The sequence below is a fragment of the Manis pentadactyla genome, chromosome 11 (genome assembly GCF_030020395.1).
Source record: "Manis pentadactyla isolate mManPen7 chromosome 11, mManPen7.hap1, whole genome shotgun sequence".
Classification (NCBI taxonomy): Eukaryota; Metazoa; Chordata; class Mammalia; order Pholidota; family Manidae; genus Manis; species Manis pentadactyla.
The window spans coordinates 118,527,866-118,553,994 of record NC_080029.1 but is presented as its reverse complement, the minus strand read 5'-3'; the positions used below and the strand labels follow the sequence as shown (position 1 = coordinate 118,553,994).

Below are 26,129 nucleotides of genomic sequence, written 5' to 3'. Positions count from 1 at the left end.
TCATATACGTGATTTGCAAATATTTCTCTCAGTCTATGACATGTCTTTTTATTTTCTTTGTTTTTTAAATTTTTTATTAAGGTATGATTGATATACACTCTTATGAAGGTTTCACATGAAAACACAATGTGGTTACTACATTTACCCATATTATCAAGTCCCCACCCGTACCCCAATGCAGTCACTGTCCATCAGTGCAGCAAGATGCCAGAGATCCACTATGTGCCTTCTCTGTGCTACACTGTTCTCCCCGTGACCCCCCACACCATGTGTACCAAACATAATACCCCTCAGTACCCTTCTCCCTCCCTCCCCCACATACCCCTCCCCTTTGGTAACCAGTAGTTCATTCTTGGAGTCTCTGAATCTGCTGCCATTTTGTTCCTTCAGTTTTGCCTCATTGTTATACTCCACAAATGAGGGAAATCATTTGGCATTTGTCTTTCTCTGCCTGGCTTATTTCACTGAGCATAATGTCCTCCAGCTCCATCCATGTTGTTGCAAATGGTAGGATTTGTTTCTTTATTATGGCCAAATAGTATTCCATTGTGTATATGTACCACCTCTTCCTTATCCATTCATCTACTGATGGACACTTAGGTTGCTTCCATACCTTGGCTATTGTAAAAAGTGCTGCGATAAACATAGGGGTGCATATGTCTTTTTCAATCTGAGAAGCTGTATTCTTTGGGTATATTCTAAGGAGTGGGGTTCCCAGGTCAAATGGTATTTCTATTTTTAGTTTTTTGAGGAACCTCCATATTGCTTTCCACAATGGTTGAACTAGTTTACATTCCCACCAGCAGTGTAGGAGGGTTCCCCTTTCTCCGCATCCTTGCCAGCATTTGTTGTTCTTAGTTGTTCGGTGCTGGCCATCCTTACTGGTGTGAGGTGATATCTCATTGTGGTTTTAATTTGCATTTCCCTAATGATTAGTGATGTGGAGCATCTTTTCATGTGTCTGTTGGCCATCCAAATTTCTTCTTTGGAGAACTGTCTCCTCATATCCTTGACCCATTTGCTAATTTGGTTATTTGCTCTTTGGGTGTTGAAGTGTGTGAGTTCTTTATATATTCTGGATGTTAACCCCTTATCAGATATTTCATTTACAAATATATACACCCATACTGTAGGATGCCTTTTTGTTCGGTTGATGGTGTCCCTTGCCATACAGAAACTTTTTAGTTTGATGTAGTCCCATGAGTTCATTTTTTCCTTTGTTTCCCTTGCTCAAGGAGATGTGTTCAGGAAGAAGTTACTCATACTTATATTCAGGAGATGTTTGCCTATGTTGTCTTCTAAGAGTTTTATGGTTTCATAACTTACATTCAAGTCTTCAATCCATTTTGAGTTTACTTTTGTGTATGGGGTAAAACAATAATCAAGTTTCACTCTCTTGCATGTAGCTGTCCAGTTTTGCCAACACCAGCTGTTAAAGAGGCTGTCATTTCCCCATTGTATATCCATTTGCTCCTTTATCATATATTAATTGACCATATAGATGGTTTATATCAGGGCTCTCTAATCTGTTCCATTGGTCTATAGGTCTGTTCTTGTGCCACTACCAAATTGTCTTGATTACTGTGGCTTTATAGTAGAGCTTGAAGTTGGGGAGTGTAATTCCCCCTGCTTTATTCTTCCTTCTCAGAATTGCTTTGGCTATTCGAGGTCTTTTGTGGTTCCATATGAATTTTAGAATGATTTTCTCTAGTTCATTGAAGAATGCTGCTGGTATTTTGATAGGAATTGCATTGAATCTATAGATTGCTTTAGGCAGGATGGCCATTTTGACAGTATTAATTCTTCCTATCCATGAGCATGGGATGCGTTTCCATTTATTGGTATCTTCTATAATTTCTCTTAAGAATGTCTTGTGGTTTTCAGGGTCTTTCACTTCCTTGGTTAGGTTTATTCTGAGGTATTTTATTCTTTTTGATGCAACTGTGACGGGAATTGTTTTCCTGATTTCTCTCTCTGCTAGTTCATTGTTAGTGTATAGGATGCAACAGATTTCTGTGTATTAATTTTGTATCCTGCAACTTTGCTGAATTCAGATATTAGATCTAGGAGTTTTGGAGTGGATTCTCTACATTTTTTTATGTACAGTATCATGTCATCTGCAAATAGGGACAGTTTAACACCTTCCTTGCCAATCTGGATGCCTTTTATTTCTCTGTGGTGTCTGATTGCCATGGTGAGGACCTCAAGTACTATGTTGAGTAGAAGTGGGGAAAGTGGGCATCCTTGTGCTGTTCCCAGTCTTAAAGGAAAAGCTTTCAGCTTCTCGCTGTTAAGTATGATGTTGGCTGTTGGTTTGTCATATATGGCCTTAATTATGTTGAGGTACTTGCCTTCTATACCCATTTTGTTGAGAGTTTTTATGATGAATGGATGTTGAATTTTGTCAAATGCTCTTTGTACATCTATGGAGATGATCATGTGGCTTTTGTCTTCTTTTTGTTGATGTGGTGGATGATGTTGATGGATTTTCGAATGTTGTACCATCCTTAAATCCCTGGAATAAATCCTGCTTGATCATGATGGATGATCTTTTTGATATATTTTTGAATTTGATTTGTTAATATTTTGTTGAGTATTTTTGCATCTATGTTCATCAGGGATATTGGTCTGTCATTTTCTTTTTTGTGGTGTCTTTACCTGGTTTTGGTATTAGAGTGATGCTGGCCTCATAGAATGAGTTTGGGAGTATTCCCTCCTCTTCTGTTCTTTGGAAAACTTTAAGGAGGATGGGTATTAGATCTTCACTAAATGTTTGATAAAATGCAGCAGTGAAGCCATCTGGTCCAGGGGTTTTGTTCTTAGGTAGTTTTTTGATTACCAGTTCAATTTCGTTGCTGGTAATTGGTCTGTTCGGATTTTCTGTTTCTTTCTTGGTCAGCCTTGGGAGGTTGTATTTTTCTAGAAAGTTGTCCATTTCTTCAAGGTTATTCAGTTTGTTAGTATATAATTTTTCATAGTATTCTCTAATAATTTTTGCATTTCTGTGGTGTCCGCAGTGATTTTTCCTTTCTCATTTCTGATTCTGTTTATGTGTGTAGACTCTTTTTTTTTTGATAAGTCTGGCTAGGGGGTTATCTATTTTGTTTATTTTCTCAAAGAACCAGCTTTTGCTTTCATTGATTCTTTCTATTGTTTTATTCTCAATTTTATTTATTTCTGCTCTAATCTTTGTTATGTCTGTCCTTCTACTGACTTTGGGCCTCATTTGTTCTTCTTTTTCTAGTTTCATTAATTGTGAGTTTAGCCTGCTTACATGGGATTGTTATTTCCTGAGGTAGGCCTGTATTGCAATATACTTTCCTCTTAGCACAGCCTTTGCTACGTCCCACAGATTTTGCGTTGTTGAATTATTGTTGTCATTTGTCTCCATATATTGCTTGACTTCTGTTTTTATTTGGTCATTGATCCATTGGTTATTTGGGAGAATGTTGTGAAGCCTCCATGTGTTTGTGGGATTTTTCATTTTCTTTGCGTAATTTATTTCTAGTTTCATACCTTTGTGGTCTGAGAAACTGTTTGGTACAATTTCAATATTTTTGAATTTACTGAGGCTCTTTTTGTGGCCTAGTATATGATCTATTCTTGAAAATATTCCATGTGCACTTGAGAAGAATGTGTATTCTGCTTCTTTTGGGTGGAGAGTTCTGTAGATGTCTCTTAAGTCCATCTGTTCTAATGTGTTGTTCAGTGCCTCTGTGTCCTTACTTATCTTCTGTCTGGTTGATCTGTCCTTCAGAGTGAGTGGAGTGTTGAAGTCTCCTAGAATGAATGCATTGCATTCTATTTCCCCTTTTAATTCAGTTAGCATTTGTTTCACATATGTAGGTGCTCCTGTGTTGGGAGCATAGATATTTATAATGGTTATATCTTCTTGGTGGATTGACCCCTTTATCATTATGTAATGTCCTTCTTTGTCTCTTGGGACTTTCTTTGTTTTGAAGTCTATTTTGTCTGATACAAATACTGCAACTCCTGCTTTTTTGTCTCTATTAGTTGCATGAAATATCTTTTCCATCCCTTCACTTTTAGTTTGTGTATGTCTTTGGGTTTGAAGTGAGTCTCTTGTAGGCAGTATATAGATGGGTCTTGTTTTTTTATCCATTCAGTGACTCTATGTCTTTTGATTGGTGCATTCAGTCCATTTACATTTAGGGTGATTATTGATAGGTATGAACTTATTGCCATCGCAGACTTTAGATTCGTGGTTACCAAAGGTTCAAGGTTAACTTCCTTTCTATCTAAGAGTCTAACTTAACTCACTTAATATGCTATTACAAACACAATCTAAGGTTTCTTTTCTTTTTCTCTTCCTTTTCCTTCCTCCTCCATTCTTTATATACTAGGTACCATATTCTGTACTCTTTGTCTATCCCTTGATTGAGATTGGGGATAGTTAATTTAATTTTGCGTTTGCTTGTAATTAGCTGTTCTACTTTCTTTACTGTGGTTTTATTACCTCTAATGACAGCTATTAAACCTTAGGAACACTTCCATCTACAGCAGTCCCTCCAAAATAGACTGTAGAGATGGTTTGTGGGAGGTAAATTCTCTCAGCTTTTGCTTATCTGGAAATTGTTTAATCCCTCCTTCAAATTTAAATGCTAATCTTGCCGGATAAAGTAATCTTGGTTCCAGGCCCTTCTGCTTCATGGCATTAAATACATCATGCCCCTCCCTTCTGGCCTGTAAGGTTTCTGCTGAGAAGTCTGGTGTTAGCCAGATGGGCTTTCCTTTGTATGTGATCTTATTTCTCTCTCTGGCTGCTTTTAACAGTCTGTCCTTATCCTTGATCTTTGCCATTTTAACTACTGTATGTCTTGGTGTTGTTTTTCTTGGGTCCCTTGTGTTGGGAGACTGGTGGATCTCCATGGCCTGAGAGACTATCTCCTTCCCCAGACTGGGGAAGTTTTCAGCAGCAATTAGTTCCTGAAAGACACTTTCTATACCTTTCTCTCTCTCTTCTTCTTCTGGTACCCCTGTAATGCAAATACTGTTCCATTTGGATTGTCACACAGTTCTCTCAATATTCTTTCATTATTAGAGACCCTTTTTTCTCTCTGTTCCTCAGCTTCCTTGTATTCCTCTTCTCTAGTTTACATTTTATCTCCTCCACCGTATCCAATCTGCTTTTTTTCCCCTTAATTCCAAATTTATTAGTCATAGGGAACAGAAACAAACATTTTAGCGGCAAGACCACCCCTCCCCCTCCCACCTCCACCCTTCCTTAGTTGAAGGACAGAAATGAAGTGGGACTTGCCCCTGATTGTTAGACACAGAACTAAAATCCAGGCAAGCTGACATGAAAAAGAGCAGCAGCAGCTAAAAAACATATTGCACACGGAGTGTGAATGGTAACACCCCACGCATGAAAGCAATTTGGCATTATGTGTGAAGGGTCTTAGATATGTCCATATTCTTTAACTACTTTGGGACTGATTCCATTCACCCTTATCCCAAGTTCCCTTTTCTAATAGCTGATTCCAAAAAATAAGCTGACATATAAAGAAGTTCATGGGAGACTTATTTTATTTTAAGTGCACTGGAAGCAAACTACAAGCCCATCAATGGGGGGATATTTAAGTAAGTCATAGAGCATCTGCTCATGGGTGATTAAGGAACATTTGATGGAGCATTTCAGAGAATGGAAGACAATATGGGAAAATGCTTATGGTAAGTGAAAAAGGCAGGCTGCAGATATGTTCACACCTACATAGAAGATGCATGGCTGAATGACTGGAAGCCCACTGAGAAGAGGCAACGATTTCCTTTGTGGGAGAAGTTTTCAATGTTCTGGTTGATGAGAAATTTTTTCTGGGAGAAGCCATTTCCAACCTGATTCATACTTTTCAATCATAAGAAGAGATAGCATCTGCAGAGCAAAACTTGGTTGACACTCTATAAAAGTGTTGCCCAAATTTTTTAAATTATGAAATGAATTTAGCAACAGGACAGCATATATAAAAAGGGGAGAATAGAAAAAAAGGGAGTGATCCATAATTTCATCATCCTAATGAAAAAACCAAACAAAACACCAAAGATGACTAACTTAAAAAATGATTTAAGTAAGCTTTCTTAGCTGGAGTCTGATTGAGGCTGTCCTTAATATTACTACTGAATTCATTTTCCCCCAAATCTGCTCTGGGCTCCTCATTCCCCACAGGATGGAATCCACAACTGTTAGTGGCCATACAGTACATTTCTTCATTGCCTCCCTCTTTGCTCTCCAACGCTGATGACACCTTGCTCTCCTTCCCTTGTTCTTGCTGATCTGGCTGTGGGAAATGCCCCTACTTTGACTAGGGCCTCCTGAAAAACTCCTCTTTCTCATCAGAGCACAGTTCAAATAACCCCTCCTTGGTGATGCTTTTGCTCACCTCCCCTGAACAGAGTGAGTGCTTTCCCTTTGCATTTTTGCTGCTCTCTTATTTATCATCCTAGCCAATACTTTATGTTGCATTGCATTTATCGAAATTTGTCTCCTCCAATGATCTCTGGGTTCAAGGACTTAGGAACTGCATCTGACTCTTCTCTGTATCCCCAACACAGTGCATGGAGTCCAGCACACACACAAAAAGCTAATTTTATTTTTGTTCACATTTTTCTGACCAGTTCAAAAAATTATCTAGTCACATTTTATGACTATTCTGATGGTAGAAGTAGGGTGTCTGTTGCAGACACTTTGGGAATACAGAAATATGAAGAAGGAAATGAAGATCACATGTAATTCCCATACCCAGAAATCACCATGGAATGTGCTCCAGTTCTGTTTCTGAGCATATGAAACACACGCAGACATCCTTGAAGGCAACATTTACAGTGTTTGCATTCTGATTTATCACATCATATACATAGACATAAATAGTCTATAACAGGATATTCATGTATAATGGTTTAGTCAATCTTTGATTAATAGACAATTGGCTATCTCAGGCAATATCCCGTCTTTTCCCTTCCTTCTTTATTTCCATCACCACAAGTGGGTCACCAGGCACTGTGCTGTAGTGACCTGAGTACAGCCTCTATGCACTCTCTGATTATTTGCATATCATAAATACCCAAATTGGATTTTTTTGGTATCATTAATCTACAATTACATGAAGAACATTATGTTTACTAGGCTCCCCCCTTCACCAAGTCCCGCCCCACATACCCCTTCACAGTCACTGTCCATCAGCATAGTAAGATGCTGCAAAATCACTACTTGTCTTCTCTGTGTTGTAGAGCCCACCCCATATCCCTCCCCACATTATACCTGCTAATTGTAATGCCCCCTTTCTTTTTTCCCACCCTTATACCTCCCTTCCCACCAATCCTCCCCAGTTCCTTTCCCTTTGGTACCTGTTAGTCCATTCTTGGGTTCTGTGAGTCTGCTGCTATTTTGTTCCTTCAGTTTTCTTTGCTCTTATACTCCACAGATGAGTGAAATCATTTGGTACTTGTCTTTCTCCGCCTGGCTTATTTCACTGAGCATAATACCCTCTAGCTCCATCCATGTTGTTGCAAATGGTAGGATTTGTTTTCTTCTTATGGCTGAATAATATTCTATTGTGTATACGTACCACATCTTCTTTATCCAATCATCTACTGATGGACATTTAGGTTGCTTCCATTTCTTGGCAATTGTAAATAGTGCTGCAATAAACATAGGTGCACATCTGTCTTTTTCAAACTGGGCTGCTGCATTCTTAGGGTAAATTCCTAGAAGTGGAATTCCTGGGTCAAATGGTATTTCTATTTTAAGCATTTTGAGGAACCTCCATACTGCTTTCCACAATGGTTGAACTAATTTACATTCCCACCAGCAGTGTAGGAGGTTTTCCCTTTCTCCACAACCTCACCAACATTTTCTGTTGTTTGTCTTTTGGATGGTGGCGATCCTTAGTGGTGTGAGGTGATATCTCATTGTGGTTTTAATTTGCATTTCTCTGATGACAAGCAGTGTGGAGCATCTTTTCATGTGTCTGTTGGCCATCTGAATTTCTTCTTTGGAGAACTGTCTGTTCAGCTCCTCTGCCCATTTTTTAATTGGATTATTTGCTCTTTGTTTGTTGAGGTATGTGAGCTCTTTATATATTTTGGATGTCAACCCTTTATCGGATCTGTCATTTATGAATATATTCGCCCATACTGTAGGATACCTTTTTGTTCGACTGATGGTGTCCTTTGCTGTACAGAAGCTTTTCAGCTTGTTATAGTCCCACTTGTTCATTTTTGCTTTAGTTTCCCTTGCCTGGGGAGATATGTTCATGAAGAAGTCGATCATGTTTATGTCTAAGACATTTTTGCCTATGTTTTTTTCTAAGAGTTTTATGGTTTCATGACTTACATTCAGGTCTTTGATCCATTTCAAATTTACTTTTATGTATGGGGTTAGACAGTGAACCAGTTTCATTCTCTTACATGTAGCCGTCCAGTTTGCCAGCACCATCTGTTGAAGAGACTGTCATTTCCCCATTGTATGTCCATGGCTCCTTTATCAAATATTAATTGACCATAAATGCTTGGGTTGATGTTTGGAGTCTCTATTCTGTTCCACTGGTCTGTGGGTCTGTTCTTGTGCCAGTACCAAATTGTCTTGATTGCTGTGGCTTTGTAGTAGAGCTTGAAGTTGGGGAGCAAGATCCCCCCCACTTTATTCTTCCTTCTCAGGATTGCTTTGGCTATTCGGGATCTTTGGTGGTTCTATATGAATTTTTGAACTATTTGTTCCAGCTCACTGAAGAATGCTGCTGGAATTTGATAGGGATTGCATCGAATCTGTATATTGCTTTGGTCAGGATGGCCATTTTGAAGAAATTAATTCTTCCTAGCCAGGAGCATGGGATGAGTTTCCATTTGTTAGTGTCCTCTTTAATTTCTCTCATGAGTGTCTTGTAGTTTTCAGGGTATAGGTCTTTCACTTCCTTGGTTAGGTTTATTCCTAGGTATTTTATTCTTTCTGATGCTATTGTGAATGGGATTGTTTTCCTGATTTCTCTTTCTGCTAGTTCATTGTTAGTGTATAGGAAAGTCACAGATTTCTGTGTGTTAATTTTGTATCCTGCAACTTTGCTGAATTCTGATATTAGTTCTAGTAATTTTGGAGTGGAGTCTTTAGGGTTTTTTATGTACAGTATCATGTCATCTGCAAATAGTGACAGTTTAACTTCTTCTTTACCAATTTGGATTCCTTGTATTTCTTTGTTTTGTCTGATTGCTGTGGCTAGGACCTCCAGTACCATGTTGAATAACAGTGGGGAGAGTGGGCATCCCTGTCTTGTTCCCAATCTCAGAGGAAAATCTTTCAGCCTCTTGCTGTTCAGTATGATGCTAGCTGTGGGTTATGGTCAGCATGGTTATGACCTTTATTTTGAATTATTTTTCAGGAATATTGGTTAAATCTATCTCCCCAGGCTTCCTCTCAGGAGTTGTCTGGGTGATTCTGGACTGGATCAGATTCTTCTGCCTTTTCATGGCTATACAGGTAGTTGTGGGCAGTTGGCACATGTGTTAGGTGGGAGAACAGAGTCCCTTCCTGCTTGTTGGTCACGTTTGCCTCCTCGAAGCAGCTTCCATTTTTATTTCCTGAGCTGCCACAGGAGGGGCAGCTGTCAGGGCAGCCCAGAGTCCTGCGGGGAGGGGCAGGCATGCCAGGTGTGCTCTCCTGCAAGAACGGCGACTCTTGGCACCCTGTCCCGGCTTTCTCTGTCTGTGTGCACTGGCGGGGTCTCTGAGTCTGGCCTGTGTGGCTTCAGAGGAGGCTCTGGGTGGCTGTGGGTGCATCCACTCTCAGGCTGCTTCTCTGCTATGGTGGGGCTGCACCGGAGGGGGAATGGATGGGAGGCTCTTTATCACTGTGAGGGGCTTCAGAGCTGCCCTGCCTCCCAGGGGGCTGGAGTGCCTGAATTTCCCCGGGATTTCCAGCTGCTGGGTGGAGTGTGCTGGGATGCTTCCATCCAGCTGTGAGGCCCCTGTTCCTTTAAAGATTTCAAAAAGCACTCGGTTTACTTTTGTCCCAGGGGTGCCAGCTGCAGGGATCTGCTCACAAATTTTACTGTTTCATTTCCCTAGTACCCAGCACACCATGCACTGTGTGCCTGTGCTCCTGGTGTGGATGACTAGGGCTGGGTATGTAGCAGCCATGGGCTTCTACTCCCTCCCCATTCCAACTCCTTTCCTCCTGCCGGGGAGTTGGGGTAGGAGGAGCACTCAGGTCCCGCCAGGACGTGGCTTCTATCTTACCCCCCTCATGAGATGCTGAGTTCTCACAGATGTAGATGTGGCCTGGCTGTTGTACTGTATATTCTGGTCTCTCTTTTAGGAATAGTTGTATTTGTTATATTTTCAAAAATCTACATGGTTTTGGGAGGAGATTTCCACTCCCCTACTCACACTGCCATCTTGGCTTCTCTGACTCCTCTGGTATATTTTTGACCAGCATAAATAAAACTAATGTCTTAATCTATGGTGTCTTGCTATTCTACCCATTGCACAGGAAACCAAAGACTCTAAGACAGTCGAGTTCATTCTACCGATAATTTTCACGATTTGGCAAGGTCTACATCCTTGACTACTCTTGCTGTCCTTTACCACCATCAAAGAGATTGCCAGAGGAGGTAGGATAGGTAGTCTTGGAAATCAGTATATGTATGCCCCTATTGTTGGCCAATTATGTTGTTTCCATTTTGAGCTGTTATTTCAAAATTCTGTGATGGGCATCCTTATAATCTAAGTTTGCTAGGGCTGTTAAAAAAGCACCACAAACTGGGAGGCTTAAATAACAGAAACTAATTTTCTCATAGTTTTGGAGTCTTAAAGTCCAAGATCAAGGTGTCAGCAGGGCTGATTTCTCCTAAGTCCTCTCTCTTTGGCTTGTAAATGGATACCTTCTCCCTGTGTCTTCATGAAGTTTTTCTTCTGTGTGTGTAGGTGTCCTAATCTCTTCTTATCAGGACACTAAGCATGTTGAGCTAGGGATCACTTATATGACCTCATTTTACCTTAATTACCTTTTTAAGTGCTCTAGCTCCAAATACAGTCATTTTCTGAGGTACTGGAGTTAGGACTTCAACATATGAATTTTGGGGGACACAATTCAGCCCATAACACTTATGCATATCTTTAGGTTTGATCTACATATCCATATCCATCACTTTCTTCTCTTTCTGAATCATGAACTGACAAAGGTAGCTATCTCTTACAGAAATGGCAGATATCATGAAGATGGTATATTAAATTTCATTTGTCGCATGAACCAGAAAGAATGATGGTCAAGATTTCAGAGTGAAACTGATATTGGAATTGGAAATACAACATAATTTCCCCAGAGATTTCATGAAAACATCAAATATTCATTATTGCAACCTTACCAATTTCAAATAGCATAATGCAGCACTGCTGTTTATCTTTTCATATTGGAACAAAAGACTTATGACATCTCTCATTGAAATTCATAGCCAAGTCATGAGATTAATAACAAGAATAATGTATTCATTCAGGAACCATGGTGCTTTCCTCTAACTGAATGACATCATCTTATTTTAGATATAGATAGATATAGATAGATATATAGATATACATAGATAGAGATATAGATAGTCATTTCTTATTCAAACCACCTTGAATAAGAAATTTAAAAATTAGAAGCAGAAATGGACAATAAAATAAACAAGAAGAAATGAAGAGAGAGCCAACTGAACTTATGAAAGAAGACAAAATACATATAAAACCAATCTATATATTCCTTGACTCATGAGCAACACAGTATTTCCACATATTCAGGTTCACAAGTAGTAACTCCAAGTGCCAGCTATCTAGCCTACATGAGTATTGTTACATAATTAGGAGACTTTTAAATGTAGCAGCGGAAAAAATGGTGGAGTAGAAAGGGGACAGAAACCCCCTCCCACATACACACCAAGGAAGCAACTATAGAAATACGACTAACCCTGAAAATGGCATAAAGACTGCAGAACAGACTGTCTACACCTGGTGAAGAAGAGAATACCACACAGATAAGAGTAAAGTGACAGTGCTGCAATCAAGCAGGACACAAGCCTTTCCCACATCCCAGCCCACAAGCAGGAGAGAGAGGAACAGAACAGGGAGGGGATAAGTACTCAGGACCTCTGCACACCTAGCCCTGGAGATCTGCTCTGGGTATACTAGTCCACATTGCATCAGGCTTTGGTAATTAACAGGACTGAACACCTGGGAGAGTTGGAGCACCATGGAAGGCTGAGACTCCTTCTGGTTGTGGAGGACAGGCATACTCCATTGGTCCTGCTGAGACCCAGCACACAGAGGTAGCAGTGTGAAATATTATCAGCAGCAGGAAGGATGCCAGAGGAGTGGGAGTTGGACAGAGCCCTATCTGGAGGAGAAAGGGCAGGTTGATGATGCTGCCTGAGCCCTCCCTCAGCCCAACTGGTAGGGTGCTCATGGGAGCCAGCCCCATATGCTCTACTTCCCTCACTGGTGGCTCAGCCCCAAGGCACATCCCTCAATACCAGCCTGGCCTTCTTGGCACATCACTGGTCAGACCTTACTGCTTGGCAGGCAGGTGGAGGCTTTGCCAATGTTCTCAGCCCTCTCTCAGTCGAACTGGGGAGGTGCCTGTGGGAGCTAGCTCCAAATGCCCTTTCCTCCTTGCTAGTGGCCCAGCCATGCTCTGTGCTCCCTTCTGTGTCTGCTCCTGCTGGCCCATCAGCACAGCCATCATTGCCTGGCAGGTAGAGGGAGGCCCCACCCATAATGATCTCAGCAGACATATCCACTGTATGGCCCATAAAGGACCTCTGCTGACAGACAGCAGCCACTGCTGGCAGATAGGCAGAAAGGCAGCCCCACACACAACCTGCCAACAGCAACTTTGGCTCCACTGCAAAGAAGAACCAGGTACAGATGAAGAGTCCTGACATTCTGGGCACCACTGGATGCCTTCGTCATAAAGCCATTATTCTCTAGACCATGAGGCATATTGGACCAATCTAATACTATGGATGAAACACAGAAATCCAGCCAACGTAAGGAGGCCCAGGAATTTGTTCTAAACAAAAGCAACAGGGTAATACATGAGAAAGATAGCTAAATGAAATGGAGATTACCAATCTTCTTGATAAAGATTTCAAAGTAACAGTCATAAATATGCTCATTGAACTGTGGAAAAGAACTGATCTCAAGGAGAACTTCAACAAATAGAAGATTTGAAAAAGAGCCAATAAGAGATGAAGAATACAGTAATTGAAATGAAAAAATACAATGGAGGGAATGAATAATAATTGCTACAAATAAAGGACACAATGAATGAGATGGAAATTAGAGAATAGGAAAACAATGAAGCTGAGGTACAGAGAGAAAAAAGAATCTCTAGAAATTAGAGGATGCTAAGAGAGCTGTGAGACAACTCCAAACAAAGCAATATTTGCATAATAGGAGTACCAGAAGGAGAAGAGAGAGAGACAGAGAAGCAGGAAGTCCCTTTGAAGAAATAATTCCTGAAAAGTTCCACAGTCTGGGGAAGGAAATATCACCGAGGTCCTGGAGGCATAGAGAGCCCCTGACAAAAGGAAAGAAGACAACACCAAAACATATAATAAATAAAATGACAAAGACTAAAGATAAAGAGAGGGTATTGACAGCAGCTAGAGAGAGGCAACAAAATGACTTATAGAAAACCCAATAACGCTATCAGCAGATTTCTCAGCAGAAACTTCACAGGCTAGAAGGGACAGGCATGAAATATTTAAAGTACTGAAACAGAAGGACCTTCAACCAAGAATCCTGTACCCAACAAGGTTATCATTCAGAATTAAAGAAGAGATTAAAATTTTCCCAGATTAAAATAAATTTTCCCAAAGTTAAAAGAATTCACCATCACTAAACAGGCCTTAAGAATATGTCAAAGGGAGTTGTATAGATGGAAATATTTTTAAGACTACATATTTTTCATCAGTGAAAATAAACTCACAGTAAAGGTAGTGGACCAATTACTAACTAAACAGTATGAAGTTAAAAAAGAAAAACAAAAGTAGTAAAATCAACTATACACAAAACAAGTCAAGGAATACACAAAAAATGCATATTATGACATCTAATACATAAAGTGTGGAGGAAGAAGAGTTAAAAGGAAGTACTTGAAAACTGTTCAAAATAGAGTGACCTCCAACTTATTACAGGTTGTTATATATTTTAAAAACTATCCATGAACCTTATGGTAACTAAAGCCTAAAGCCTATAATAGATACTCAAAAAATCAAGAAGAGAAATACAATCAAAACATTAAAGAAAACCATCAAATAACAAGAGAAGAGTACAAGAGAGGAAGAAAGGATCAGAGATGAACTACAAAAACTACCAGAAAACAAAATGGCAGTAAGTACATACCTATCAATGATTACCTTAAATGTAAATAGACTGAATGCACCAATCTAAAGCCTAGTGTGGCAGAATGGATAAATAAACAAGACCCAGTGCTGCATACAAGACACTCATTTCGGACCTAAGGACATACATAGACTGAAAGTGAAGGAATGGAAAAAAATATTTCATGCAAAGAATAGGGAGAAAAAAGGAGTAGCAGAACTTGTACTGGACAAAATTGATTTCAAATCAAAGTCAGTTAACAAGACACAAAGAAGGACATTACATAATGATAGAGGGATCAGTCCAACAAGAGAATATAACAATTATAAATATGTATGCATCCAACATAGAAGCAGACAAATACGTAAAACAAATACTAAGAGAACAAAAGGGAGAAACAGACTGCAACTCAGTCATATTAAGGGACTTTAACATACCACTTAAATCAACAAGACATAAAATAAATAAGGATACAGAGGCACTGAACAATACATTACATCAGATGGATTTAACTGATATTTACAGAACATTCCACCCAAGAGCAGCAGGATACACATTTTTCTCAAGTGTACATGGAATATTCTCCAGAATAGATCACATACTAGGCCACAAAAAGAGTCCCAATAAATTCAAAAAGATCGAAATTGTATCCAGCAACTCCTCAGACCACAATGGTATGAAACTAGAAATAAATTACAGAAAGAAAACAAAAAAGCCCACAAACACATGGAGGCTAAACAACATGCCTCTAAATAATCAATGGATCAATGAACAAAGAAGAAATCAAGCAATATAGGGAGATAAATGAAAACAAAAACACAATACTACAAAATTTGTGGGATGCTGCAAAAGTGGTTCTAAGAGGGAAATACAGAGCAATACAGGCCTACTCAAGAATCAAGAACAATTGCAAATAAATAATCTAAACTCACAACTAAGAAAACTTGAAAAAGAAGAATAAAACCCAAAGTGAGTGGAAGAGGGGACATAATAAAGATCAGAGCAGAAAGACATTGAGAATAAAACAGAGAAAAAATTTAATGAAACCAAGAGCTGGTTCTTTGAGAATATAAACAAAATAGACAACCCCCAACCCAGATTTATCAAGAAAAAAAGAGAGAGGACACAGTATAAACAAAATCAGAAATGAAAAAGTAATAGTTAAAACTGACACCACAGAAATACGAATTATTAGAGAATTCAAAGAAAAATTATATGCCAACAAATTGGCCAAAGTAGAAGAAATGGACAAATTCCTAGAAAAGTACAACCTTCCAAGACTAACCCAGGAAGCAAAGAATCTTACCAAACCAATTAGTAAGAAAATTGAACTGGTAATCAAAAAACTCCAAACAAACAAAAGTAAAGATGGCTTCACACCTGAATTCTACCAAACATTTAAAGAAAAGCTAGTAGTCACCTCTCTTAAAGTATTCTAAAAACTAGAAGAGAAGGGAATACTTCCAAACTCATTCTATGAGACCACTATCACTCTAATACCAAAAGTAGACAGACACAAAAGAAAATTACAAAAAAAAAGAAAATTATAGACAGTATCCCTGATGAATGTAGATGTAAAAATCCTAACAAAATATTAGCAGCCTAAATTCAAAAATACATCAAAAGGATCATCATCCACCATGACAAAGTGGGATTAAGTCCAGGGGTGCAAGGATGTACAATATCCATAAATCTATCAATGTGATACATCACATTAACAAAAAGGATAAAATGACATGATAAGAGGGAGGAGAAAAGATGGCGTGTGAGTAGGGCAGCAGAAATCTCCCAAAACCATATATATTTTTGAAAATACAACTATTCCTAAAAGAGACCAGAGGATACAGTACAACCGCCAGGCTACATCTACATCTGCGAGAACTCGGCATCACACGAAGGGGGTAAGATACAAGCCATGACCTGGCGGGACCCAAGCACTCCCCCAACCCCAGCTAAACGGCAGAAGGAAAGGAGTCGGAGCAGGGAGGGAGTGGAAGTTCAGGACTGCTAAATAACCAGCCCTAGTGATCTGCACTGGGAGCTCAGACACACATTGCATGGTGCACTGGATATTAGGGAAGCAGAAAAGTAAAATCTGTGAGCAGGTCCCCAGAGGCTGCTCCCCTGGGACAAAAGAAAAGTGAGTGCTTTTTGAAAGTCTTAAAGGGACAGGGGCTTCACAGCTGGACAGAGTCATCCCGGCACACTCGGCCCAGCAAGCTGGGAATCCTGAGGAACGTCAGGCGCCTAAGCCCTCAGGGTGGCAACACAGCTCTGAAGCTGCTCACGGTGATAACAAGCCCCCCCATTCATACCACCTGGCCAGAGCAGCCCCACCACAGTGGCCGAGCAGCCAGAGAGTGGCTCCATCCACAGCAGCCACCCAGAGTCTCCTCCTGGCGTGCAGCCACACAGGCCAGAGCCAGAGGCCGCCGCCACATGCAGCTGCCCGGCGCAGGCAGAGGAAGCTGGCACAAGGCGTGGAGGGGCACCATACTCACAGGAGAGCACATCCAGCAAGCAGCCCACTCCTGGCAGGGCTCTGGGCTGCCCCGCCCATGGAAGCTCATGGGATTAGCCTAGACGCTGACACCGGTGTGCAAGTAACTGGCACAGGCAGCAGAGAAGGGCAAGGTGACCAGCAAGCAGGAAGGGACTTTGTTCTCCCAGCTGACACACATGCCACCTGCCTGCAAATACCTCTATCACCATGAAAAGGCAGAAGAATTCAGTACACTCCAGAATTACCCAGACAAACCCTGAGAGAGGGCTTGGGGAGATATATATAACCAATCTTCCTAAAAAAGAATTCAAAATAAAGGTCATAACCATGCTCATGGATCTGCAGAGAAATCTGCAAGAGATAAGAGATCAAGTCAGGAGGGAGAATACAGAAACAAAACAGTCTCTGGAAGGACTTAAGGGCAGACTGGATGAGGTGCAAGAGACTGTTAATTGAATAGAAATCGAAGAACAGGAATATAGAGAAGCTAAAAAGCTGGAAAACCTAGAAGAAAGGGACAACTTCCTAGAAAAATACAACCTTCCAAGACGAACCAAGGAACAAACAGAAAATCTAAACAGATCAATTACCAGCAATGAAATTGAATCGGTAATCAAAAAACTACCCAAGAACAAAACCCCAGGACAGATGGATTGACCGCTGAATTTTATCAGACATATAGAGAAGACATAATACCCATTCTCCTTACAGTTTTCCAAAAAATAGAAGAGGCTTACAAGATAAAAGAAAACCAACAAAAATGAATGATGACACACAATCCTTTTCCACACACAAACTGTACTTTGTTACACAGACAGAAGAAAACATCCTTGACCTAACATTCTTGTTATTCACCCAAGCCCACAAAATAAAATGACAAAAACAGACCAAACCTTCATGGAGTATTGTAAGAACAGAAAATCAAACCCACTCAAGGTGATGAAAAATCACCCTCCCCCCAAAAATACGAAGAAAACTGTAAGCATATCCTCAAGTAGCATTTTTAGAGAAATGAAAAACTACCTTGCATAAGAAATTTAAAAATTAAAAACAGAAATGGACAGTAAACAACAAGAAATGAAAAAGAGAGTTGATCAAATTTAGGAATGAAATGAAAAAGACAAAGTCATAACAGAATCAAAGATTAAATTACAAAGTCCCCAAAGGAGAATAGATCTAAATAAAATTTTACTAAAAGACATTGAAGAAAGCCAGAGAAAAATCTGAGAGAACAAAAATGAGGCAAAGAAATAAGATAGGTCAGAAGTTAAGTGGTGGAAATAGAAGAAAGAGCCAAAGGAGAAAACAAGTATGTATAATAACAGACCCTAAAGATAAAAACAAAACAAAGTATTCAAAACTACAACCCAAGAGAACTTTCTGGAAATAAGACCAAAATGTACATATTGAAAAGGTTAAATAGGTACCTGGGAAAACTGAACCAGAAAGATAGTCTGAAAACATATCCAAACCATTAAACTTAAAAAAGAAAAGAAAAAAGCCCCTCAAAACCTTTGAACACAAAGATTAAAAGTGAAATTCAGATTGGCCTTAGATGCCCTAAATACAACTTACAATACAAGGTAACAATGGAGCTAAATATTTTTTAAACTTAAGAAAAAAATCAGTGAATTAAGAATTTTATGTTTAGACAAACTGTCCTTTAAGTATCAAGGTATAGAAAAAAATTTAAAACAGGCAAGATATCAGAGTATTCTGTACCCATAAGCCCTTCCTAAGGAATATACTGGATGAACTTCATCTACTAAGAGATGACTGAGGACACTAGAAAAGGGATGAATGATATGAGCATTCAATAATTAAAGGTAGATCTATGACTAAAATAAAGTCAGGAACCTAGGTGAAGAACAACATGCTATGTAGTATACATAACATGTCCTACGTGCAGGAAAGCAGAAATGATGCAGCTAAAAAATGGAAGGTGGGAAAAGAAAAGAGGAATGTAAAATAAGCCCATAATTATTGTGTAGGCAATACATGAGTGTTAAAGGATACCATTAAAAATGCATGATAGTAAAGAAGGAAATAAGACAATGGATGACTGTAGATCTAATGGACAGCATAGTGATTACAGTCAAGATTATGTGTTATAAACTGCAAAGTGCTTAGAGACTAGATCTTAATTGTTCTCACCACAAGAAGGAAACCATAATTATTTGAAATGATGGAGGTGCTCGCTAATGCTATGGTGATAATAATTTTGCAATATCTAGGAGTATAAAACCACCACATTAAACACCTTAAACTTAACACAGTGTTACATGTCAATTATATCTCAATTAATAAAAATAAAACAGGGGAATAGGGGCATTTAAATGGTATTAAAAACACAAAGTCAGTAGGAGGGACATAATAAAGATCAGAGAAGAAATAAATAAAATTGAGAAAAATAAAACAATGGAAAGAATCAATGAAATCTAGAGCTGGTTCCCAGAGAAAATAAACAAAATAGATAAACCCCTAACCAGACTTATCGAGGAAAAAAAAAGAGTCTACACACATAAACAGAATCAGAAAAGAGAAAGGAAAAATCACTATGGACACCACAGAATAACAAAGAATTATCAGAGAATACTATGAAAAATTATATGCTAACAAACTGGATAACCTAGAAGAAAGGGACAACTTTCTAGAAAAATACAAACTTCCAAGGCTGATAAAGGAAGAAACAGAAACCTGAACAGACCAATTACCAGCAACAAAATTGAACTGGTAATCAAAAAACTACCTAAGAACAAAACTCCCATACCAGATGGATTCAACACTGAATTTTATCAAACATTTAGTGAAGACCTAATACCAATACTCCTTAAAGTTTTCCAAAGAGTAGAAGAAGAGGGAACACTTCCAAACTCATTCTATGAAGCCAGTATCACCCTAATAACAAAACCAGGCAAAGACACCACAAAAATAGAAAATTACAGACCAATATCCCTGATGAACATAGATGCAAAGATACTCAACAAACTATTAACAAACCAAATTCATAAATATATCTAAAAGATCATCCACCATGTTGAAGTAGGACTTATTCCAGGGATGCAAGGATGGTACAATATTAGAAAATCCATCAACATGATCCACCACCACAACAAAGAAAAGGACGAAAACCACATGATCATCTCCATAGATGCTGAAAAAGCATTCGACAAAACTCAACATCCATTCACGATAAAAACTCTCAACAAAATGGGTATAGAAGGCAAGTACCTCAACAGAATAAAGGCCATATATGACAGACCCACAGCCAACATCATACTTAACAGCGAGAACCTGAAAGCCTTTCCTTGAAGACCGGGAACAAGAAAGGATGCCCACTCTCCCACTTTTATTCAACATAGTTATGGAGGTCCTCACCATGGTCAGACAACACAAATAAATAAAAGGCATACAGAATGGTAAAGAAGAAGTTAAACTGTCACTGTTTGCAGACGACATGATATTGTACATAAAAAACCCTAAAGAATTCACTCCAAAATTACTAGATATAATACCTGAATTCAGCAAAGTTGCAGGACACAAAATTAATACACAGAAATCTGTTGCATTCCTATACACTAACAATGAACTAAAAGAAAGAGAAATCAGGAAAACAATTCCATTCACAATTGCATCAAAAAGAATAAAATACCTAGGAATAAACCTAACCACGGAAGTGAAAGGCCTATACCCTGAAAACTACAGACACTCATGAGAGAAATTAAAGACACACCAATAAATGGAAACACACCCCATGCTCATGGATAGGAAGAATTAATATTGTCAAAATTGCAATCCTGCCTAAAACAATCTACAGAATCAATGCAATCCCTATCAAAATACCAACAGCATTTTTCAATGAACTAGAGCAAATCATTCTGAAATTCATATGGAACCACAATAGACCCCGAATAGCCAAAGCAATCCTGAGAAGGAAGAATAAAGCATGGGAGATTATGCTCCACAACTTCAAGCTCTAGTACAAAGCCACAGTAATCAAGACAATTTGGTACTGGCACAAGAATAGAACAACAGACCAATGGAACAGAGTAGAGAGCCCTTATATAAACCCAACCATATATGATCAATTAATAAATGATAAAGGAGCTATAGACATACAATGGGGAAATGACAGCCTCTTCAACAACTGGTGTTGGCAAAACTGGACAGCTAATTGCAAGAGAATGAAACTGAATTACTGTTTAACCCCATGCACAAAAGTAAACTCAAAATGGATCAAAGACCTGAATGTAAGTCATGAAACCATAAAACTCTTAGAAGACAACATAGCCAAAAGTCTACTGAATTTTAATGTGAGCAACATCTTCCTGAATACATCTCCTCAAGCAAGGGAAACAAAAGCAAAAATGAACACATGGGACTACATCAAACTAAAAAGCTTTTGTACGGCAAAGGACACCAAGAACAGAACAAAAGGGCATTCTACAGTATGGGAGAATATATTTGTAAATGACATACCCGACAAGGGGTTAATATCCAAAATATATAAAGAATTCACACATCTTAACAGTCAAAAGCAAATAACCTGCTTAAAAAATGGGCCGAGGATATGAAGAGACAATTCTCCAAAGAAGAAATTCAGATGGCCAACACACACATGAAAAGATGCTCCACATCATTAATTATCAGGGAAATGTAAATTAAAACCACAATAAGATATCACCTAACACCAGTTAGGATGGCCAGCATCAAAAAGACTGAGAAGAACAAATGCTGGTGGGGATGTGGAGAAAGGGGAACCCTCCTACACCACTGGTGGGAATGTAAGCTCATTCAACCATTGTGGAAAGTGATATGGAGGTTCCTCAAAAACTAAAAATAGAAATACCATTTGACCTGAGAATTCTGCTCCTAGGAATTTACCCAAAGACTACAAGTTCTCAGATTCAAAAAGACATATGTTTATCACAGCACTATTTACAATAGCCAAGAAATGGAAGCAACCTAAGTGTCCATCAGTAGATGAATGGATAAGGATGAGGTGCTACATATACACAATGGAATACTATTTGGCCATAAGAAAGAAACAAATCCTACCATTTGCAACAACATGGATGGAGCTGGAGGATATTATGCTCAGTGAAATAAGCCAGGTGGAGAAAGACAAGTGCCACATGATTTCCCTCATTTGTGGGGTATAGCAATGAAGCAAAATGGAAGGAACAAAACAGTAACAGACTCACAGACTCCAATAAGGGACTAGCAGTTAGGAGAGGTATGGGAGGGCAGGTGGGGAAGGAGGTAGAGGGGATTTACGGGTGGGTATTATGTTTAGTACACATGGTGTGGGGTGGGCATGGGGAAGCACAGAGAAGGCAAATAGTGAATCTGTAGCATCTTACTACAATGATGGACAGTGACTGCAATGGGGTATGACAGGGGACTCGATCATTTGGGTGAATGTAGTAACCACATTGTTTTTTCATGTGAAACCTTCATAAGAGTGTATATCAATAATACCTTAATAAAAAAAACAAAACAGTATTGAAGATGGTGGTGTGAGAGTTGAGACAGAAAACTCCTCCCAAAACCACATGTAATATGAAAATATAGTTAATACGACTAATCCTAAAAGTGCAACAGGAAAGAAGGCTGCACCAGACTGCATACACCTGGAAAATAGAGCAGACCTCACAAAACAGGGCACCAGCACTGCTCCCCTGCAACCCCTGACATAACTCCAGGGGCTGAGCAGTTCCAGAGACTGGAGCTTCTGGGCACTAGAGGTTGCCACATACAAATATGAAATGTCAAATGAACCTGGTTCAAACAAAAATCTCAGAAACACCAGAAAAAGGGCCAAATGAAACTGAACTCACTAATCTTCCTGAAAGAGAGTTCAAAATAAAAATCATAAACATGCTCATGGAGGTACAGAAAAATATTCAAGAACTCAGGAATGAATTTAGGATGGAGATTCAATCATTAAGAAATTTCATGCCTGAAATGGAACGTACAATGGAGGGATTTAAAAGCAGATTAGATGTAGTAGAAGAAACGGTAAATGGAATAGAAGTTAGAGAACAGGAATACAAAGAAGATGAGGTACAGAGAGGAAAAAGGATCTCTAAGAATGAAAGGATACTGAGAGAACTGTGTGACTAATCCAAATGGAACAGTATTCATATTATAGGGGTACCAGAAGAAGAGAGAGAAAAAGGGATAAAAGTGTCTTTGAGGAGATAATTGCTGAAAACTTCCCCAATCTGTGGAAGGAAATAGTCTCTCAGGCCATGGAGGTGCACAGATCTCCCAACACAAGGGACCCAAGGAAGACATATGAATAAGTATGAATGGCCTAACCTACTAAAGAAAAAGATTTTTGATTTGATTAACAAAGCAAGAGCCAACTATATGCTATATAGAAGAGAGTTGTCTAAAATAAAGTGCTGCAGAAAGACAAGTAGGACAAATATGGCCTAGCAAGTGTTTTTATATGACTTACAAGTTAATAACATTCTCCATGTTTTTAAATGATTGTAAAAAAATGAAAGGAAGAATAATGTGTCATGGCATGTGAAAATCATATGAAATCCAAGTCTCAGTGTCCATAAAGTTTTATTGGAACATAACCCTCCTTATTCATTGATGTGTTATTGTTCACGGCTGCTTTTGGGCTATAAAAACAGACTTAGGTAGGTGAAACAGAGACCACTGGCTTGCAAAGAATCATGAATATGATTATAAAATAAGTCCGAATATTGAATAAAACTGCATTTCTAGAATAGAAATATTCTAGAAATAGAACACATATTCTTTAATTAATATATAATATTAATTGCTCTAAGGAAGAAAATCATATGGATATCTCCATAGATGCTGAAGAAGTACTTGAGAAAATTCAACACCCATTTTTAAAAGAATATAGAAGTTAATGGATCCTTTACTAATATGATAAAAAGATCAAAGACCTAAAAAAGCTAGCCAGCTGTATTTCTTAATATGGAAACATATGAGGCATTTCCACTAAGATCAGAAACAGGGCAGGTGTGCCCACTAGTCCACTGCCATTCAATATTTTACTGAAGGTAATAGCCAATGCAACTAAATAAGAGAAATAAGTTAGAGGTATAAGAATTAGAAAAGAAGTAAAACTATCTTTATTTTCTAATGACATATAGTATACCTGGAAAACCACAGAGCTGTGCTGTCCAATGTAGTAGCCCCTAGACAACGTGGCTATTGGAGACTTAAAGTGAGGCTAGTGTGACTGAAACAGTTGATTTTATTTAATTTTTAACTTAAATTTATCTTTTAATCTGTTTTATTTTATTGCAATAAAGTTGGTATACGATATTGTGTTGGTTTCAGATATACAACATAGTGACTCAATAATTGTATACATTACCAGATGCTTGCCACTATAATGGTAGTTACCCCATTATTGTATCAAGATATTATAATATTACTGTTAACTTATTTTTAAAATTTCAGTTTGTACCTCTTTATCCCCTTCACCTATTTCACATATTCCCCTACTCCCTTTTCTATGGTCACCAACAGTCTGTTGTCTATATTTGTAGGTCTATTTCTTTTTTGTTTGTTTCTTAGATTCCACATATAAGTGAAATTTTATCCTCTTTGTCTTTCTCTGCATGGATTATTTCACTTAGCATGATACCTTCTAGGTCCCTCCATGTTGCAGATTTCAAGGATTTTCTTCTTTTTAATGGCTAAGTAATAGTCTGTTGTGTATATGTACAACATCTTCTTTATCCATTCATCTATCAATGTATACTTGGGTTGCTTCCATATCGTTGTTATTGTAAAGAATGCTGCATTGAACACAGGTGTGCATGTATCTTTTTGAATTAACTATTTTTTTTCTTTGATTAAATTCACAGAAGTAGAACTCCTGGGTTGTATGGTATTTCTATTTTTAGTTTTTTGAGGAACCTCCATGCTGCTTTCCACAGTGGCTGGACCAGTTAACATTCCCACCAACAGTGTAGGAGGGTTCGCTTTTCTTGACATCCTTGCCAACACTTACTATTTCTTGTCCTTTAATTTACATTTAGATAGCTACTTGTGGCTAATATGTTAAGCAGAGCAGGTACAAGATATTTCCATTATTGTAGAAGGTTCTATTGACAGTGCTGCCCTAAGGAGGCAGTGATAAAACAAGCCCAAACAATAAAAGAATTAAGTAAGGTAGCAAGATATAAAATTCACAGAGAAATCATCTGTTAATAACATTCATATGCACAAACAATAACAGAAGAGATAATGTAGAGAAAACCCCCTTATAATATTCACAAAAAACAATAAAATACTTAGGAATAAGCTTAAGAAATGTGCAAAATCTATATGAGAAAAACATTGTAAGACACATGTGAATGGTACAAAATTAGACTTAAATAAATGGAAATACATCACTTGTTCCTGAATAGAAGAACAACACGAGAGAGAGAAAGTTCTGCTAATTTGTAAATTTAAATGAGATCCCAATAAAAGTACTGTGTGGAAAATTGAAGTTCCTATGGCCAGGATCCTCACTTGAACCTAACTACTTGATGATGTAATTGGCCTGCTGCTAGGCTACTGTACCCACATTTGTAAGCAATAAGCTGTTATTGACTGAGACGCTATTTAAAGAGCTCTACCCAGTGCTCTGGGTGGAGGCAGAGAGGAAGGAGGATTACAGACTTGAATGTAGGCATGATTCTAGTGCTTGACCTATCACTGGGAGAACAAGCTTGGTAACAAATCCTTCTACCCCAAGAACGTTCCATTGTTGTTCCTCAGTCTCACTGAAACCAGTGAACTTGCCGCAGCTGAAACCCATTGGTAAGACAATTGGCGATATTGGCAGGATTCACTGTTAACTAAGAAACAGAAAAGGCTGCCCTTATGGGAGGGGTGCTTCAGCGGGCTGCCCCTATTAGTGGGGAGACAGTCAAGTGTCCCCCAGTTGGTATGTGGTTTGAGGTGGCTTGCCTCCTAGAGGTCAGGGCCCCACCCCAGGACTAAAGGCAGGTGGAGGTGACACCTGGGGCAGTAGAGGTAGCCCTTGATATATAAGGAGGTCCTTTGAGAAACAGAGTGCCCATGAGGCAGTAGGAACTGTGGGTTGGCTGTTTCTCACACTATTAAAAAAGTCTATGGATGAGAAGAACGTGCTCCTGAAAGAGACACAAGAAATGGTAGCACAAGAACACGAGCTGCAAATTGCTGTGGATTCACTGAAGAATGAAATGGCATTGATAAGAGAGGAGGAAGCACAAGAATGCCATTGCAAGGT

General features: G+C 38.8%; 1 protein-coding gene across 13 annotated transcripts in view; it reads right to left on the bottom strand.

Annotated features, from left to right (window-relative positions):
• LRRC49 (leucine rich repeat containing 49) overlaps positions 1-26,129 on the bottom strand; it is a 232,163-nt gene that overhangs the window by 102,325 nt on the left and 103,709 nt on the right. The window contains exon 1 of one of the 13 annotated variants that reach the window (XM_057488940.1): positions 12,137-12,285. The exons of the other annotated variants lie outside the window; for them this stretch is intronic. Coding sequence (XP_057344923.1) covers positions 12,137-12,270 — 134 coding nt within the window. The 5' untranslated portion in view covers positions 12,271-12,285. Of the gene's footprint in view, positions 1-12,136; positions 12,286-26,129 lie in introns of those variants that run through there. 13 annotated transcript variants of the gene reach the window in all.